This window comes from Delphinapterus leucas, chromosome 1 (genome assembly GCF_059928025.1).
Source record: "Delphinapterus leucas isolate spDelLeu-1000000601 "Yukka" chromosome 1, BTC_Dleu_Yukka2, whole genome shotgun sequence".
Lineage (NCBI taxonomy): Eukaryota > Metazoa > Chordata > Mammalia > Artiodactyla > Monodontidae > Delphinapterus > Delphinapterus leucas.
Genome location: NC_143129.1, coordinates 11041982 through 11058982, shown reverse-complemented (window position 1 = coordinate 11058982; position 17001 = coordinate 11041982). Strand labels below are relative to the sequence as shown.

The 17001-nt window shown below is 40.9% G+C and overlaps 1 protein-coding gene across 2 annotated transcripts in view; it reads left to right on the top strand.

Moving 5' to 3' along the window:
• The window catches only part of CRB1 (crumbs cell polarity complex component 1), a 270924-nt gene that overhangs the window by 218678 nt on the left and 35245 nt on the right, over positions 1 to 17001 (top strand). For both annotated transcript variants that reach the window (XM_089906531.1, XM_089906528.1), the window contains 5 exons: positions 875 to 1422; positions 2820 to 2985; positions 8685 to 9591; positions 12380 to 12508; positions 15952 to 16078. In XM_089906531.1, coding sequence (XP_089762657.1) covers positions 875 to 1422; positions 2820 to 2985; positions 8685 to 9591; positions 12380 to 12508; positions 15952 to 16078 — 1877 coding nt within the window. The remainder of the gene's footprint in view (positions 1 to 874; positions 1423 to 2819; positions 2986 to 8684; positions 9592 to 12379; positions 12509 to 15951; positions 16079 to 17001) is intronic.

Genomic DNA, 17001 nt, shown 5'->3' with positions numbered 1-17001 from the left:
ATCAAAGAACCTGTCACCACCTGACATACTATATAACCTCCACCCAAATGGAATGTAAGCTTTAGGAGTACAAGAACTTGTGTTCCTACTATATCATCAATGATTTTGAAGGTCAGCATTTATTTTTATACTTCTCAAAGAGTTTTCTTGTGGTGATGCACATCGATAGCATTGCCACGTCAATGCATTAGAAATCTCTCTGTCCACAGGAAATGTTGGGTGAGTTCAGAACTCAGCTTTGCCCTAGTACTTTGTGCCCCATGCCTCTCCTTCACCCACCCAGGACCAAAGAAGGAAGAGTCCTCTTCCTTTGTTCAACTGCCTTGCCTCTTAATATTATTAGGGGTATCTTCCCAAAAGAGGATTTGCAAATCTAATTCTTGGTTTCTGTCCTTTACAAGGAACAGTTAGGTTTGATGCCATTTGTTTGAGCATGCCCCCAAATAGCAGCGATGACGATTGCTCAGTCTGCTTACATGTGTTGCAGGAAGAGCTCTTGCTTCCCAAGTTTCTCCAAATCAAGTTGGAGTGCAGTAGTATCTGATATTCCATGTTTAAGCCCCACCTTTTTAGGGCAGTGAGGAAGAGGTTCAAAAGTTTATCGGTGCAGAAATCTTCTCTTTCTCTTTGTGATCAGTGAACTTCAACTATAAACTATAAACCAAAATCTAGTTATTTTCAGAATAAAGTAAACTCAGAAGTTCAGAAAGTCAGGGATGACTTTTCAAATTGTCATTCTATTGAATAAGCCTGTCTTGAACTTTAAAAAATATGAATGTGCATATATGTATATATACATATATATATATATATATATATGCATTACTTGTGTGTCTTCAGATGTTTCCTCTTTGTCTCTCCTCCTCTATTAAAGCGTATGTGGCAGGCAGATTTGGCCAAGATGACTCCACTGGATATGCGGCTTTCCATCTTGACAAGAGCTATGGAGAGGCCTTCACGCTCTCCATGTTTGTTCGAACACATCGTCCATCGGGCTTGCTTCTAGCTCTGGAAAATGGCACTTGCCAATACATCCGTGTTTGGCTAGAGCATGGCAGACTAGCAATGCTAACTCCAGGTTCTCCCAAATCGTTAGTAAAATTTGTTCTCAGTGATGGAAATGTCCACTTGATATCTTTGAAAATCAAGCCAAATAGAATCGAACTGTATCAGTCATCACAAAACCTAGGATTTATTTCTGCTCCTACGTGGAGACTCCAAAGAGGAGATGTCCTCTACATTGGTGGACTGCCTGACAGACAGGAGACTGAAGTTAATGGTGGATTCTTCAAAGGCTGTATTCAAGATATAAGGTTAAACAACGAAAATCTGGAATTCTTTCCAAATTCAACGAGCAACGCAGCCCAAGATGCAGTTCTTGTCAATGTGACCCAAGGCTGTCCCGGAGACAACCTGTGTGAGGTAGGATTATTCATACCAACTATGTCCATATTGTGTGCTAAAAGTTTCATTTTATTAAATAGATAATTTATTATAACTGTTCTTTGTATGTGAATATGGTGTTACTGACCCACTAGCTGTAGAATAATGCTTCATCCATACTTTCCCAGCAGGACTCGGGGATTTATGTTGAGCCATGAAAGTGTGGCCTTGATCCTATTGCCATTATGGTCCATTTAACCAACCAAAATAACTACGTCTTCTACAACCACATGACTTAAGAATAATTGTATTTTAATTCCCAAATTCTTAATGGCATCCCAGAGGTTTAACTGAATTAATTCATTTTGAAGATACCATTAACTTTATCTTAAATGCCCACCTACCATTGTTTTGAACATCTACTAAGTCAATAAGGAAAAAAAGTCTGAGAGGTAACTTCCTTCTGGGAGTTGGATTTGAAATTTTCTGTAATATAATTACTCAGAGCCCATGCTTTACTTTGTATATTTTGTATGCTCTTCTGAAAGCTACTTCAGTACGTGAATTTGTCAGCTCTGCATGAGCTTTCAGAGGAAAAGAAGGAAAGGCATTTATATCTGTTGAACATTTATTGAGCTCCAACTATTGCCATGTACTGGGCTTGCTTCTAAATATATAAAAATGAACCATTGTAGCATTACTATAGGGGCACCTCCAATGTGCCAGGTGCGATTTTCCATGGATCAATCCATTTCATTCTGTGGAAGGACTACTGTGCAAAGCAGGCATTTTTATTCTCTCCATTGATGTTATTTACAGAAAAGGAAATTGGCGTTTAACAAGGTTGGGTCACTAGCCTAGATCACATGTTAACAGTGGAATGGGCATAAATAAAGACGGAGCTCTCAGAAATTCCTTTATCAATACTTCCGTTTTGAACACTTTGTGAGAAACCTTGTGAGAACTCAAATTATGATACGCTTCTGATTCAGAGGCAGAACTGGAGGGGAGATGGTGTCACTCCTCTGGGGATCCAGAGGATCCAAGTACCAACTTCCCTGTTTGACTGTTGATAGAATCTTGGACAACGAAAGGGACCTCAGTTTCCTCACCAGTAAAAACAGGAGGAAAAGTCTCTAACTCAAACTATCATTAGTGACAGTGAAAGTGCCTGGTAATTTATAAATTACAGAGAATATAATTACACCTTTGAAAATCCTCTTTGTGCTCCAGGAGATCAGTATTGTATATTTTTCTTTATTTCCCTTTTCCTCTCTCTCTCGATGGTAGCAGTAAGTTTTATTCTATTTATCAGCCAATGGATATAAAAAGTTCGAAATGTAAATATGTAGGAAATTAGCATTCACAGATTAACAGGGTCTTTTCCATGTTTAGTCGCCGGCGCTTCTAATGCCTTTGACTTATTGTCTGCTCAGCCCAACCCCTGTCACAACGGAGGCATCTGCTACCCCCTGTGGGACGACTTCTCCTGCTCCTGCCCTGCGAACACAGCCGGGAAAGCTTGCCAGGAGGTTCGCTGGTGTGAACTCAGCCCGTGTCCTCCCCGGGCCCAATGCCAGGGGCTGCCTCGAGGATTTGAATGTAAGTGCACTTCAAACTTATCACCATCCAGTTCAGCTGGGCATTTCAGTTGTTCCATGAGTCAACCCAGAAAAAGAATACAGACAACCCCAGTTCAGCAGAGAAATGTGTAGCTGCTTCTCCCTGCGCGAGTAGTGGTATAACAAACCTAATGGGAGTGTAATAAGCCAGAGTAGCCTCATCCTGCCCCTGGGTTTCTGAGTGGGAAACGGCGGTCATAGCAGCACCAAGCCTAGATCCTTGATCATTTAAGACTAATTTCTAGAGAAAGAATTAACCGGGTGATGTTTGGCTTTTCTTTTCTCGTTACTGGCAATACAGAGTGAAAGTGCCAGTGTGAGCACATTGTCATTGGTTAACTATGAGGCTTCTGGCAACTCATACGTCTCCATGATCTAAAGCTTCCTCTGTAAGAAAAGGATAGAACGTCTACTTGATAAGTAGGTAACTGTGGGTGTGTGTGTGATGATTATATGACCTCGTGTGTAGAGAGCCAAGCGCAGTAGGCACTCGATTGGTGTTGGCCATGAGTATTTCCCTCAATCTGAATGGTTTTCCTGCCCAAATTCAGTACTACTGAACACAATTTCCCAAATGTTAGCAATTTGAATACTATCTTTACAATTTTGACAGGTCTACGTGGTAGCCACACTATTATTTATAGTATGCCTTTTCTTCTAGTTCAAATAATGCACAGTTCAGTCTATAGCCAACCGTCTATGTTCGCACTCAATTCTAATCTCTTCCCCTTGTTCAAAGATTTTGCTTCTGAAATTTTTCTCTCACCCGCCAGCATCATCAGTTTTCCCCTCAGTATATAAACATACTGTCAAATTTCCTCATTACAAACTATTTCCCTTGATATCCCTCCCATCCCCACCAGCTACCATCCCATGTTCCTGCTTCCTTTCATAGTGGGAGAAACCCTCTAAGAGTTGTCCTCAATGTGCATCCGATGTCTTTCTGTCCAGTGTTCTTTCACCCCAGCAGTTAGCTCCCATGCGCCATCACCATCTCTACCCTGAACTCTCTCAGTCCAGAGCTTCACAGGGGCCTCATCCCTCCATTCCCTTTTCTACCCAAGTGCCCTCTTCCCTGGCTTTACTTTTCTTCATGTCTCTAATCATCCTTGGATGTTTTGTTACACAGGTATTTGTTCACTTGTTCATCATCTTTTCCTTGATGGAATATAAGTTTCAAAAGGGAAGGAGATTTTCTGTCTGATTTCCCACGTTACTCTTAGCACTTAGAATAGTGCCAAACATGTAGGAGGTTGTCAGTAAATATTTGTTAAATAAATATATATTTTTCTTCAATTTAGCTCAGTATTTTCACTTAACTGCTCTAGACTTAAATTACATTATCTTCATACAATTAAAAAAATACATAAAATACCTTGGAAAACACTGCACTAAAATAATGGCCTGGAGCTAGGGGTTGACTGACCTGAGGCCCAAATCAACAAGCAAGCCCCCAAGTGGCTGAGAATGAGAATACAGTTACTCTTATGTTTCTGTATTTTAAAACCATATGTCAAAATGGCGTGTGAAATGTATTGCACAGTGTATGTACTTGGGGGGCAGTTTCTAAAAGAATGCACATACTCTTATGGTTCATATTTAAGAAATAATATGCTACACACATGAGTAAAGCATGATGAATTTGCGTAAAGAATGAGATCAGGCCTCTAATATGACACAGAACTTTAATGGCACCTTTTCCATTTCTCTGCCCTCTGAATTGCTTGTTTAAAATAGTTTACTACTTATTAATTTTACTGTTAATCTTTTGACAGAAATACTAAAGTTCTCAGTCCCAGTTATATTCTACAATGGGGTTTAAATCATTTTGAACATTTTCACAGGGAAAAAAAGAATAGGGTTTCTAAAAACAGTGGTGGTCCAAGAACCATACCCTGGGTGCGTATTGCCCTCCGTCTCCACATAAAGGATTTGGATGCCCCACGTCAGAAAGGCGTGAATGATCTTCACTGCTACTGCATGGCCACTACAGAAAGTGGAAAAAGTTTGCCTCTGACCTTTCAAAAAGTTTCAGTAACATTTTTTTAATTATGTCTTATCTTAAGGGAGAAAATGTAAATTAGTAGGAGGGGTGAAATTTTCCTAACCGGTAGGTATAAACCCTAGCATTCACTTTTGCTATTTTGTATAATTTTCATTTGATGTGACCTCATGACACTATTGTATTTATTTCTAGGGAGATGTGTTGGGAAGATAGTTCTGCTAGAATAACATACTCTTGAGAGTATAGCTCGTGCATTACCCCGAGTTTGCCCTTAGTACTTAATCATTTCTATCTCTGTATCCTATCCGAAAACAGACAATTAAAAACTACAACCCACCTTAGATACAGGTGTGTTTATTATGATAAAGTTCCCTGAAGAAAAGGCAAAGTATAAATGTTAACGTGCACTGCGGTTTTTACTCAGATCACAAGAAGTGATTTCCATGTGCTCAGTCGGTCAATGAAACTAGTTTATACAGCATGACAGACAGTATTCTTCCTTCAGGAGTTGGAGGGCTAATGAGATTTGTCATGTTAACATTTATTCAAAAACATGTAATGAGACACTTCTTGCTCTTTTCCTGCCTAATCCCAACCCCAAATTTGCTGGGAAAAAACACCACAGTCAAAAGCAATAAAATCAAGTGAAATGTTAATCCAGTCAAATGATACACTTGAATGATACCCTTGAATTTACTCCTGCTGTGGTTTCTAATCATTATCTCACTTTTCAGAATTAAGGATTGAGTTATTTTTATAGATTATTCATTTAGTAATATTTACTGAGCACCTGTTTTCTGCCAGGCAATGTTCCCTGCATCGGGTTTAGTGAGAACCTAGACAGAGAAGTTCCGTGATCTCGTAAAAGCTCATGTTCTAGTGAGGAAAGACAGACAAGGAGCAAGTAGGAAAGTTAACAGTATAATTTCAAATAGCTACAAGATGCTATGAAGAAAATAAAGCTGAGTAATTAAAAAGAGAGTGGGTTGCGGGGGGTGGGAAACATTTTCACTTGGATAGTTGGGGAAAGCATCTCGGAGGAAGTGACATCTGAGCGCATATTTTGTTGAGAAAGAGTCCGGTATGGGAAGATCGGGGGCCAATATCGTGTCTAAGTAACCGCAAATGTAAAAGGCCTGGTTTGGGAACAAGCTTGGCGTCTTCAAAAAATAGCAAGAAGTTTTTGTGGCTATAGTACGTGCATGAGGAAGGGTGGCAGGAAATGGGATTGGAGAGTTAGGGGTCGGGTCACATAAACTCTGTCCGCCATGTTTAGGATTTAGGAATCCTTTCTAGATGTGATGGTAACCTTGGAGGTGTTGAGCTAAGGCATGGTTGGTACATTGCTCTGCAGAGCAATAGAAGCCAGGACACTGAGAAGTGGTTGGAATAGGCTGTATAATAAAGTGTTCGAGGTTGGGTGTGGTGACCCACACATGAGGTAAAGACAGTGTCTTAAGGTCAATTTCTACTGAAAGCTGGAAGGTAATGAGAATAGAGAATTGACTGCTGGATCAGTAACACAGAGGTCACCATGACCTTGACAAGAGCGGTTTCAGTGATGTGATGGGGAACAAGGCTGAAGGTATTAAAAAGAAAATGGGGGATGAGAAAGTTGAGACAAGGTGAATCTAAAACTATGTGGAGAAGTTTTGCTGGAAAAGGAACTAGAGAAATAAGAAAGCAACAGGGTAGTGCTCTTGGGTCTTGCCTGTGTTTTTAAGATTGAAGCAATTACAGCATATTCTTATGCTGATGGGAAGCAACAGAAAGGAGGGAAAATGATGATGCAGAACAGAAAGAGATTACGTTTAGAAGTAATATCTAAAAAAGGTGAAAATGAAAGGGACCCAAGGCGTGACTGGGAGAGTTGCCCTTGGATGTGTGCTGGAGCACCTACAGTTTCCCACCTGAGTAGGGAAAACCCACAGTAGGAATACACGCACAGCACTGCTGACACCTGATATGCGGGGGTCCCCCCACCAAGCAATTCTGCTACAGTAGCTGGGTGTCCTACGGGTCATCTCAATTTAATTCAACTCTGACACTATCCGCCCAGACATAGTGTCAGATCTCACAGGCTAAGGGCTCAGTCCCACTAGAAGACCCCCCACTGCACTTCAGATGCCAATCGCAAGCCCAGGTTGTCACCTGTGCTCCTGACCAATCAGCTATAAATCTGAGGCTCCCACGACCCCCGCCTCGGTTCAGTTAATTTGCTAGAGCAGCTTACAGAACTCGGGGAAACCCTTAATTGTTTACCATTTTATTAAAGGATATGATAAAGGTCCCAGATGAACAGCCAGATGAAGAGATACATAGGGCGAGGTCTGGGAGGGTCCCCAGTGTAGGAGATTATTTCCCGAGGAGTTGGGGTGCATGACCGTTCCAATGTGGGTATGTTTAACAAGTTGGAAGCTCTCTGAACCCCATGCTTTTGGGATTTTATGGAGGCTTCCTTATGTAAGCATGACCAATTATTAACTGCATTTTCTGCACTCTTCCTTCTCTAGAGGATGGGCTGGGGCTGACAATTTCAAGCTTCTAATCATGACTTAGTCTTCCTGATGACCAGCCTGCATCCAGGCTCCACCTAGGAGCCCACCCAGAGTCGCTGTCTCATTAGAACAAAGATGCTCCCAGTGCAGTGCTCTTATCACTTAGGAATTTACCAGGGTTTTAGAAGCCCTGTGTCAGGAACCAGGGGCAGAGAACAGGAGATCTCTTTTCTATTATTGTACAGATGAGAATAAGGACAATGCATCCATTGTAACAAATGGAAAGCAGAGTGGATCCAGATTTGTTAGGTTTACAGATTCGGTGGGAAACTGAAGCAGTTCTTCTTTCTCCTGTTTTCTCAAGAAAGTAACAAAGGAGATCATAAACAGAGAGGGTTCGATATTTTAAGAGATAAAGCAAGCTGTGAACGAGTGATCTTGTGGAATTGGAAAAACAGTCTAATAGAAAAATGCAATAAGATTGCCCAAAAGTGCTGTGGTCCCATGTGGTCACATGTATGTGGGCGTATATTAGAGCAGAGGGTACGGTTGTATAATTTTGCCCAACCACAGGATGCTACTTGGAGTTAGGCACAGATTGGTAACTCAGCACATGACTAGAGTTTGCCAGGTAGTAAATTAGTCATTTAGAATGCTACTTTTAAGTGCCTCCCGGTCAGTTTACTCAGAAGCCAGACTCCACTGTTAATTAACTGTGTCACTTGAGGCCCAGTTTATAGCTAGACTTGTGAGTTCTTTGTGCTTGATTTCTTTATGTGCAAAATGGGTAACCAATGCTTTATTTGTGGGAGCAGCTGTAAAATAACATTAGAAGGTACTGCATTTCAGTGGAAAAGAAATAAATGATTTGGGTTTTGGCATCTGACCACCCAAGTTTGACATTCTGGCTTAATTATCTATTAGCCACTTGACCGTGAGAAAATTACTTAACCTCTGTGAGCCTCACTTTCTTCTTCTGTAAAATAGAGATGATAATAACAATGAACCTATATTCGAGAACTTCATATTAAAAAAATATAAAAGCAACTAACAGAGTGCCTAGCCTGTATCAAACAATCCATACATGACGGTAGTAACGTGATGATCATTAAAGGTACTTAGGCAAACATTACAGATTTAGTAAAGTTGCTGATTGGCGTTGCCTTCTCTCTTTAGGTATCGCAAATGCTGTTTTTAATGGACAAAGCAGTGAGATATTATTCAGGAGCAATGGGAATATTACCAGAGAACTCACCAATATCACATTTGGTTTCAGAACAAGGGATGCAAATGCGATCATATTGCACGCAGAGAAGGAGCCTGAATTCCTTAATATTAGCATTCGGGATTCCCAGTTATTATTTCAGCTGCAGAGTGGCAACAGTTTTTACATGCTGAGTCTGACAAGTCTGCAGTCAGTGAATGATGGCGCGTGGCACCAAGTGACTCTCTCCATGACAGACCCACAGGCCCAGGCTTCCAGATGGCAAATGGAAGTGGACCAGCAAACACCTCTTGTGACCAGCGCAGTGGCTACTGGGAGTCTCAGCTTCCTGAAGGATGATATAAACATTTATGTGGGTGAGCGAGCTAGTGACAACACGCAGGGCCTGCGAGGGTGTCTAAGTACAATAGAAATCAGTGGCATTTATCTCTCTTACTTTGAAAACGTTCATGGTTTCATTAATAAGCCTCAGGAGGAGCAGTTTCTCAAAATCTCTATGCATCCAGTGGTTACTGGCTGTTTGCAGTTAAACGCCTGCAATTCCAACCCCTGCTTGCATGGAGGACATTGTGAAGACACGTACAGTTCTCATCACTGCACCTGTCCCGTGGGATGGTCAGGGGCACACTGTGAACTCGACATTGATGAATGCCTTTCAAACCCCTGTATCCATGGCAACTGCTCCGACAGAGTTGCAGGCTATCGCTGCAGGTGTGAGCCTGGCTACACCGGTGTGAACTGTGAATCAGATGTAGACAATTGCCAGAGCCACCTGTGTGCAAACGGGGCCACCTGCATCAGTGACACCAGTGGCTATTCTTGCCGCTGTCCTGGAAATTTCACAGGAAAATTCTGCAGGTGAGTATAATATCCACATAAAGTGTGTTTCGAGCTGTGTTCTACATCTTCAAACTGGAAAGCTCTCCGCCCAGGTATGAACATACAGGCTGTGCTGAGCAGGGGGTGACAGTCAACGGCCATCACAGTTTGGTCTTGCGAAGACAGGATCTCACCTGCTGGCATGTTCTACAAAGAGGAAGGGCAGGGTTTGGACCAGACTTTGAGCAAAATGTTTTCTCAGTCATCTCTGTTAGAATGTCTCAGGAACTACAGCCCCAGAGTCTGACAGCCTTAAGGCCTCAGGAAACAAATACATTTACAACAAATGCAAGAGCTGAATTTTAGTATTGTTGGAGGAAGCATGACTCCTACCCCTAAGAGAATACTCTGGGGTATTTCAGGCAGGTAAACTCATTTAATTCTGAAAAGACTATGTTAAAGTATAATTTCAAAAGGGTGAAATCATGACTCTCAGAATGAACGTTTTGATGACTTTGTCATTAATTAATGAGGGAACCAGTAAGACAAAAATCAAAATGTCAAAGAATAATCTAATCATATACATAAATATGTCCATATAGTATATATACACACTTGTAAATAGGGATGAGGAAATGAATTTACCAATAAATGCAAAATTTTTTAATAGCCTATAGGGCAACAAAATTAGTACTCGAACCACGCTATTTCTACAGTGTGACAATGGACTGTATCGCTTCAAATTCATTTGCACTTCAATGAACAAGACCCATTAGTATTACTATAATTTTCTACAACTTACAGAGTTGTGAACTAGCTTGGTAAAGAAAACCTGAGTCATACACATTAGAAAAATCAGATAATCTTAGAGGGTCTTTTATATAACACCCAGCATTCCACTGAAAGAATACCCAGTGATCTCTTTTGCCCATTTCAAAGCATTTCACAGTTTTTTCTAAAACTATAAAGCTTAGTTCTGGCAGTCACATCCGTTTCATGTAATATAAATAGAAACAGGAATGAATATTTTCCTGCCAAGTCACACTGCTTTAGTATTTCTATGTAAGTAGAATTCATTATTGTTTTTATAACTTGTTTTGAATTCACTAAACAATTGAGTTGTTACAGGCACGTGAGACGGTTATTTCTAGCAAGCAATAGATTCCAGAATGTGGACAGGAAGGCCTGGAGTTGGCTGGCAGCCTGCAGACATTACACTAATTCAGAAGTGGTACCTTAACTGGATGAATCTCCTGGTAGACAGAATAGGTAGCCACACCTGTAAGATGTATTTGTCTCCATAACATTTATTGCTGTTCAGAGCCTGTGAAGGCATGACACAGGGTTAGGTGCTGAGTGTTGACATTCCAATAAAACGTCACTTCTCATGAGTTAACCGACTCATTGGCCAACAGGTAATCTGAATGCTTACAAGCAAAAGACATTCAGGATCAAAATTAATATTACTGCCATGGTGACTTTGGATAAGTAAAATAAACAAATATGCCCCAGTAACCAGTGCTGCAGTATCTTTTCTGCCTAATTCATCAAAGTCAAGTTTTCAAAGATTAAAGTTTTGATTCAAAAGTACTTTGTAATGAGGTTCAAAATTGTTTATTAAACATATGATGTATGCAAAGCTTCATATTTGCATTGCTAATTGACGTCTTTCAATGCTGGTTGCCGCTTTTGGCTCCTTTGAAAAGCCCTTAGGATATTTTCTTTCTTTTTTTTTTTTTAACATCTTTATTGGAGTATAATTGCTTTACAATGGTGTGTTAGTTTCTGCTTTATAACAAAGTGAATCAGTTATACATATACATATGTTCCCATATCTCTTCCCTCTTGCATCTCCCTCCCTCCCCCCCTCCCTATCCCACCCCTCCAGGCGGTCACAAAGCACCGAGCTGATCTCCCTGTGCTATGGGGCTGCTTCCCACTAGCTATCTACCTTAAGTTTGGTTTAAAGTCGAATTGATTAGCTCTTGTGGGAAGAGACACATATAGACACATATAGACCGGTTTCTCCATATTAGCTGCAGCACGCACAGCAGGACAAATTAGATTCATCTGATATTCCCTGAATATTAACTATGTATCCAGTTCCATGCATAACATGCACAGTGGGTCGAAGGACCTGAACACCATAAAATCTTTTTAACCAGTCCCTTCACACCACTGGATTTTATCACACAGTAAAGTTCTGCTTAGCTTCTAACAATTTGTTCTGACCCTTATAAGGATTCCTTAATATATAGAGCTCTGTTGATAAACAAAAGAGCCAAGCTCAGAATTCACACGTGGTCACCACTGAGTGCCGTGTACAAACCTCCTGGACAGCACATGGCTTGCATTCTGATGAGCTGTGAGTTATTAGATGGGGACAGCAAGTGTTGGCAGGGCAACTGGACTTCAGCTGTGAAAGGCAATGGAGAAATCACATGAGGGCTTGGGTACCAGAGTCCTGTCCTTTTTTTCCTGGCCTTTATAGAGATGCAATTTTCCTCTGGCCCTAGCTATAGAAAGTTTCTTTCCGGCGCTAAATTAATTGCCACCCCCGCCCCACCCGGCATAGATCTTATCTCACGAATGAACACTGGGTAGCAGTGGAAAATGGATAGCCATGCTCCGAACAGCGCAGCCCTCCAGCAGGAGCTGTGGACTGAGAAGGTGATTCTGGAACAAAACAGCACAGTTAAGCATTCGTGGCTCAGCCAGACTGAGTACCTAGTTAGTTTGGCACTGACTATATACATGAACTTTTCTAAAACGTTTTCATAAATGAAATGAGCAAGGTGAACAGTGTGGCTGTTACTTTTCTCTGTAGATACACCAGATTACCCTCAGCAGTCTGTGGGAATGAGAAGACCAACCTCACGTGCTATAACGGCGGCAACTGCACAGAGTTCCAGGGTGAAGTAAAATGTGTGTGCTGGCCAGGTTTCACTGGGGAATGGTGAGTCGCAGCAGAGCTTTGTAGGGGAAAAGCCTGGGCTGAACAACAGTGAGATTATGCAAAGTTTATTTCTCCTCTAAATTTTCATCTCAGTTCCCATAGGAAAATCCGTGCTGAAATATAGGTCCGGACAGAGACAAACAATAAAAAAGAAGAAAAATTACAGTTTAGGTCAAAGTCAAGAACGCTTTTTTAGCTGACTTAACTAAGGAAATATGTCTTCGAAAACAGTAAAATGTGATATTGTTTTTTTAGAGGTACTTCTGGATGCGTGTTTCTGTCCCACTAACTCTAGTACGTGATGTAGACACGCTTGTTGGTGAAGGTAGAATGTAATAAACCTTAAAGATTGCCCCTAGAATTACCTTCAACCCTAAAAGTATACACACTTTATCCAGATGAATCTACCTTTCCCAGAGAAACCCTTCAGCTCTGCTGTACCCAATGCCGGGATTGTCGGTATGGGGTTGATCGCTGGCTGGTTTTGGTCTGTGACTTGCTGAACATGCAGGCAAATTTGCATATGCATTTGACTGGCCGAGGTGAGGGCAAGTGCAAGAAGGTGCGTATTCTGTAGCTTTTATCGGATTCCCAAGGGGATCAATGTTCCCAGAATGGTAACAAACTGGGGCTCTACGAGGTAGAGATACTATAACAGCAGGTAACATACGTAGCCATTTTTTTCTAGTGCTATGCCAGGCACCGGGCAAATTGTTATTATTGTTAGTGTTATTATTGTCTCTAATTGTTATTATTTCCATTTTGCATTTGTCTAAACGGAAGCCAAGAGGTTAAGTGACAGGTCAGGTGCCAATCCAGACACGTGCTGCTGCAAGGTCGCACTGCCTTCAAAGCCTCTGCTCACCTGTAGATGTGCTAGCATAAATGTATGACTAAATCTTTACTTGCAACACTTAAAAGAAAAGGGAAAGAGTTCTCCTCCATCTCATATATCATGCAGGGTAAGATAATACTGATCTCTGATCAAACTTCCTCTGAACAAATTAGATCAGTTCAAGTCCAACGCATTGGACAAAGAGATCTTGACTGAATTAATTTTCCCCAAAAGAGTAGTTAATAAAATAATGGGTATATTTTTGCTCCACAACAACTAGAGTTTGGATTAATTTGAATTTTCTTTTTTTCAACCAGTTCTTTGGGCACCACAGAGATACAGCTCTTTTGTCACATTTACAAAACAGCAGGCAATCTTGGCCACACCTGCATTTTTCCCTTCCGACATTCAATGATAAGGCTAGCTAGCTCTAGCCTTCACGGCTTGCTTTCAGTGGTTGGCTCTAAACGGCACAGGCAGTCCGAGTATCCATGTGCACGGAGTTGTGTAGCCTAGAGTCACGTTCCACTTTTCATTGCACCATATTATTAACCCAGAGACCATTCGGTTGGCCTCCAATCCCACATATATCAAAAACACTGCAAAGATTTTCTTGTCCTAAAATTTGAACAACACTTTAACTATATATTTAAGTGCTGGTTACTTCCAGCCTTCAATGTCACCATTTAATGCTTAATGGCACATTAATGTTTGATGGCCAATGCACAGAACTCATTCAAAGCCTTGGCTTATTTTTCTGCACTACTCACACCTTATTCCTATTTACAACAAACATTTCCCTTTCCTCCAACGTTTATTTGTTTTTTAAAAAAAGAAAGGTATCTGGCATTTAAATTCAAATTGTTGACTTGAAATGTGGTAAGAAAAGGAAGCTCTGCATTTCTGTTCCTCTCCCAGGAGTCTTTTCATCCGGATAAACTTCTCTACTGAAAATGGATTTCTAAAATAGTGAACACATGTCCCATGGATTCTGTGCTTTCACAGTCCTTCTCCATCATTAGTTAATTCACTGGATGCCAATGGATTTATTTGTTTTGATTTTCTACCTATTAATAACCTCTAATGAAAGCTCCAATAATGTTTATAATGATTGTGTGTATATTGTGCACTGTTCAGCTCAAAAGAGAAGTAGATAAGAAGTAGAGAAAGAATAGCTGGAGGAAAGCTAGAAAATACTGGACAGTCTCCCAAGGCCTGGGGGGATGTGACTTCCATAAAGTCCAAAGATATTGAAAAGCTGTCCTCTAACAAATTGCCTTCTCTTCTGTCGGGTTAGACCTCCAACTCTGTGCTGTCACCCTGGCAGGTTGTACATGATTGATGCTGTGAATACTCTGGCCCACCCAGGGCAGGGAGTACTTGGCAGGCTCTCTCGAGCTGCCGAGTTATGCTCCGGTCTAATCAGAGGAGTCTCCTTCCAGCCCAGAAGCCTAAGCCAAAAAAGGAAAACAAAATGTCTCAGCTATGCTTGGTATCTAAGGGGATAAGGAGCTGTTTTTCTGGGAAGAAATCTTTTTCCCTTTATGCCTTGGGTTGGCCCTGCCCAACCTACCACCTCATCCCTTCAGTTTGAGCCTAGGGATTAGTGGATGACCCAGGCACGCACACTTACCTCTTAGGAGGTGGGGAATGAAAAATTGTTTACAGTGGACTTCAACCTTGTGAGCTGCTCTATAGAGATTCCCAAAGCTGAGGTTTTGTATGAATTTCCCAAAGTAAGAAAGACGCCTCAGTTACCCGTCTATCCCAAGGCCTAGCAGGGGGTTTGGCACATGGTTAAGTGCTAAATAAATATCTACTCAATGAGTGATTGAATAAAACACATAGTAGTTCATGGAAAATTAGGGGGGAAATGACAGTGTCCTGGGGAAGAGGAAAGTTTCTATTTACCTTAGAATTGATGTCATTTGTTTTTGGAAAATTTGGCTTTTGAAAATCATTCTCCCTGAGCATGCAAATATTACACTTAGCTATGAAACTGATTTATTAGCAAGTGCAAGCTTCTATTATCTATTTTGGCTTTTTGTTAAAAATGGGTTTCCCAAGGATAATAATCCCAAATCTCTCAGAATAAACCAAATACATTTTTCTGTTTCTGAGAGGCTTTACCCCTTCGCCTGGGGGCACTGATGCATCAGAACCCTCACAGCTGCAGTGGAGGTCTGCTCTGTAGACGCTAGGTCGAAAAACTACAGCTCACTCTCCTGGTCCCCGTGTACCTCGATAAACTGAACTTTCATAAGGTGGCAACGACACTAACACTCTTGAGGGAGAAGTTGACTTATGCATGGCCCCATTTTGTCTTGGTTTCCAGATATTTGCACCTGTTTTCTCTTTCTAATTAACTGTGTGTGCGTCTGTGTGTGTGTGTGTGTGTGTACAAATTATTTTCATTAAAAGAAAAATTTGTGAAAGGAATTTTGAAGATTATCTCCCACATTATCGAGCATATACAACAAAGGGCATGGGGATTGGTCAATTACACCACGCTGGTCTAGGTGAATCAGGCCAGAGTTCTCCCTCCCCATTCATTTCACAGCCAATTTATTGAAGTGGGGCCCGGGTTTCTGCTGTTTCCGTTTTCAAGGTGTGAAAAGGACATTGATGAGTGTGCCTCCGATCCCTGCCTCAATGGAGGCCAATGCCACGACTTGCTGAACAAGTTCCAGTGCGTCTGTGATTTGGCCTTCGCCGGCGCGCGCTGTGAGCTGGACGTAAGCGGCCTCTCCTTCTATGTCTCCCTCCTGCTCTGGCAGAACCTCTTCCAGCTTCTTTCTTACCTCATTCTGCGCATGAATGATGAGCCCGTGGTCGAGTGGGGTGAACAGGATGATTATTGACGTACCTGTGAACATTCCCAAACTTTAAAGCCATGAATTTCAAGAGATGCCTTGAAATAAAAACCATCTTGAAAATCAAAATAAATTCAAGGACTATTTTAAGCATATTGCAAGCACTTTATGAGTATGTCAAGTATTTACCTATTCCGGCTCTAAATGCAAAAAGAATTGTTGTTCTTAATATGAGCAGAAACATCTCACTGTTGAGAGTATTTAGTACAAATGTGCCATCATTCTTAGCGCTTCTGTATTTGAATGACCACTGCAGTAAGAAACAACTTTCTCCCACACCCCATTCTTGTGTGTGCTTTTACAATATAAGTTGCCCTCATTCGCCCTCATCCTCAGTCATTTATGTTCTTTCATTCCTATCTATTATTCATGACATGACAATTTGAAAATTACTGATTAAACTTTTTGTATCCATCTATGCTCTTATACAAGCTGTTCAGATGAAGTGTTGCCAGTTCTCTGGTAAGTTAAAACTATATATAAAGAGAAAGTGGGAAATTCCATGAAATCCCTCAAAATCTAGAAAGAAAATTTTCTAATACAATTCGTATCAATTCTCAAGTTATATACCTCACCAGTATAATTTACAATTCCATAAAAACCTTCCTTCCTCAGAAAAAATGACAGATAAAACCTTTCTCCATTTCTTTTTCCTGCAATATTTTCTATACAAATAATAACTTTTTGTTAATTGCTTACAGATTTATGAGCTTATCGACATTTCTATCAAATGGACTAATCTCAATTGCTTTTCAGTGCATATTCAATAAAGAAATAAGCATTAT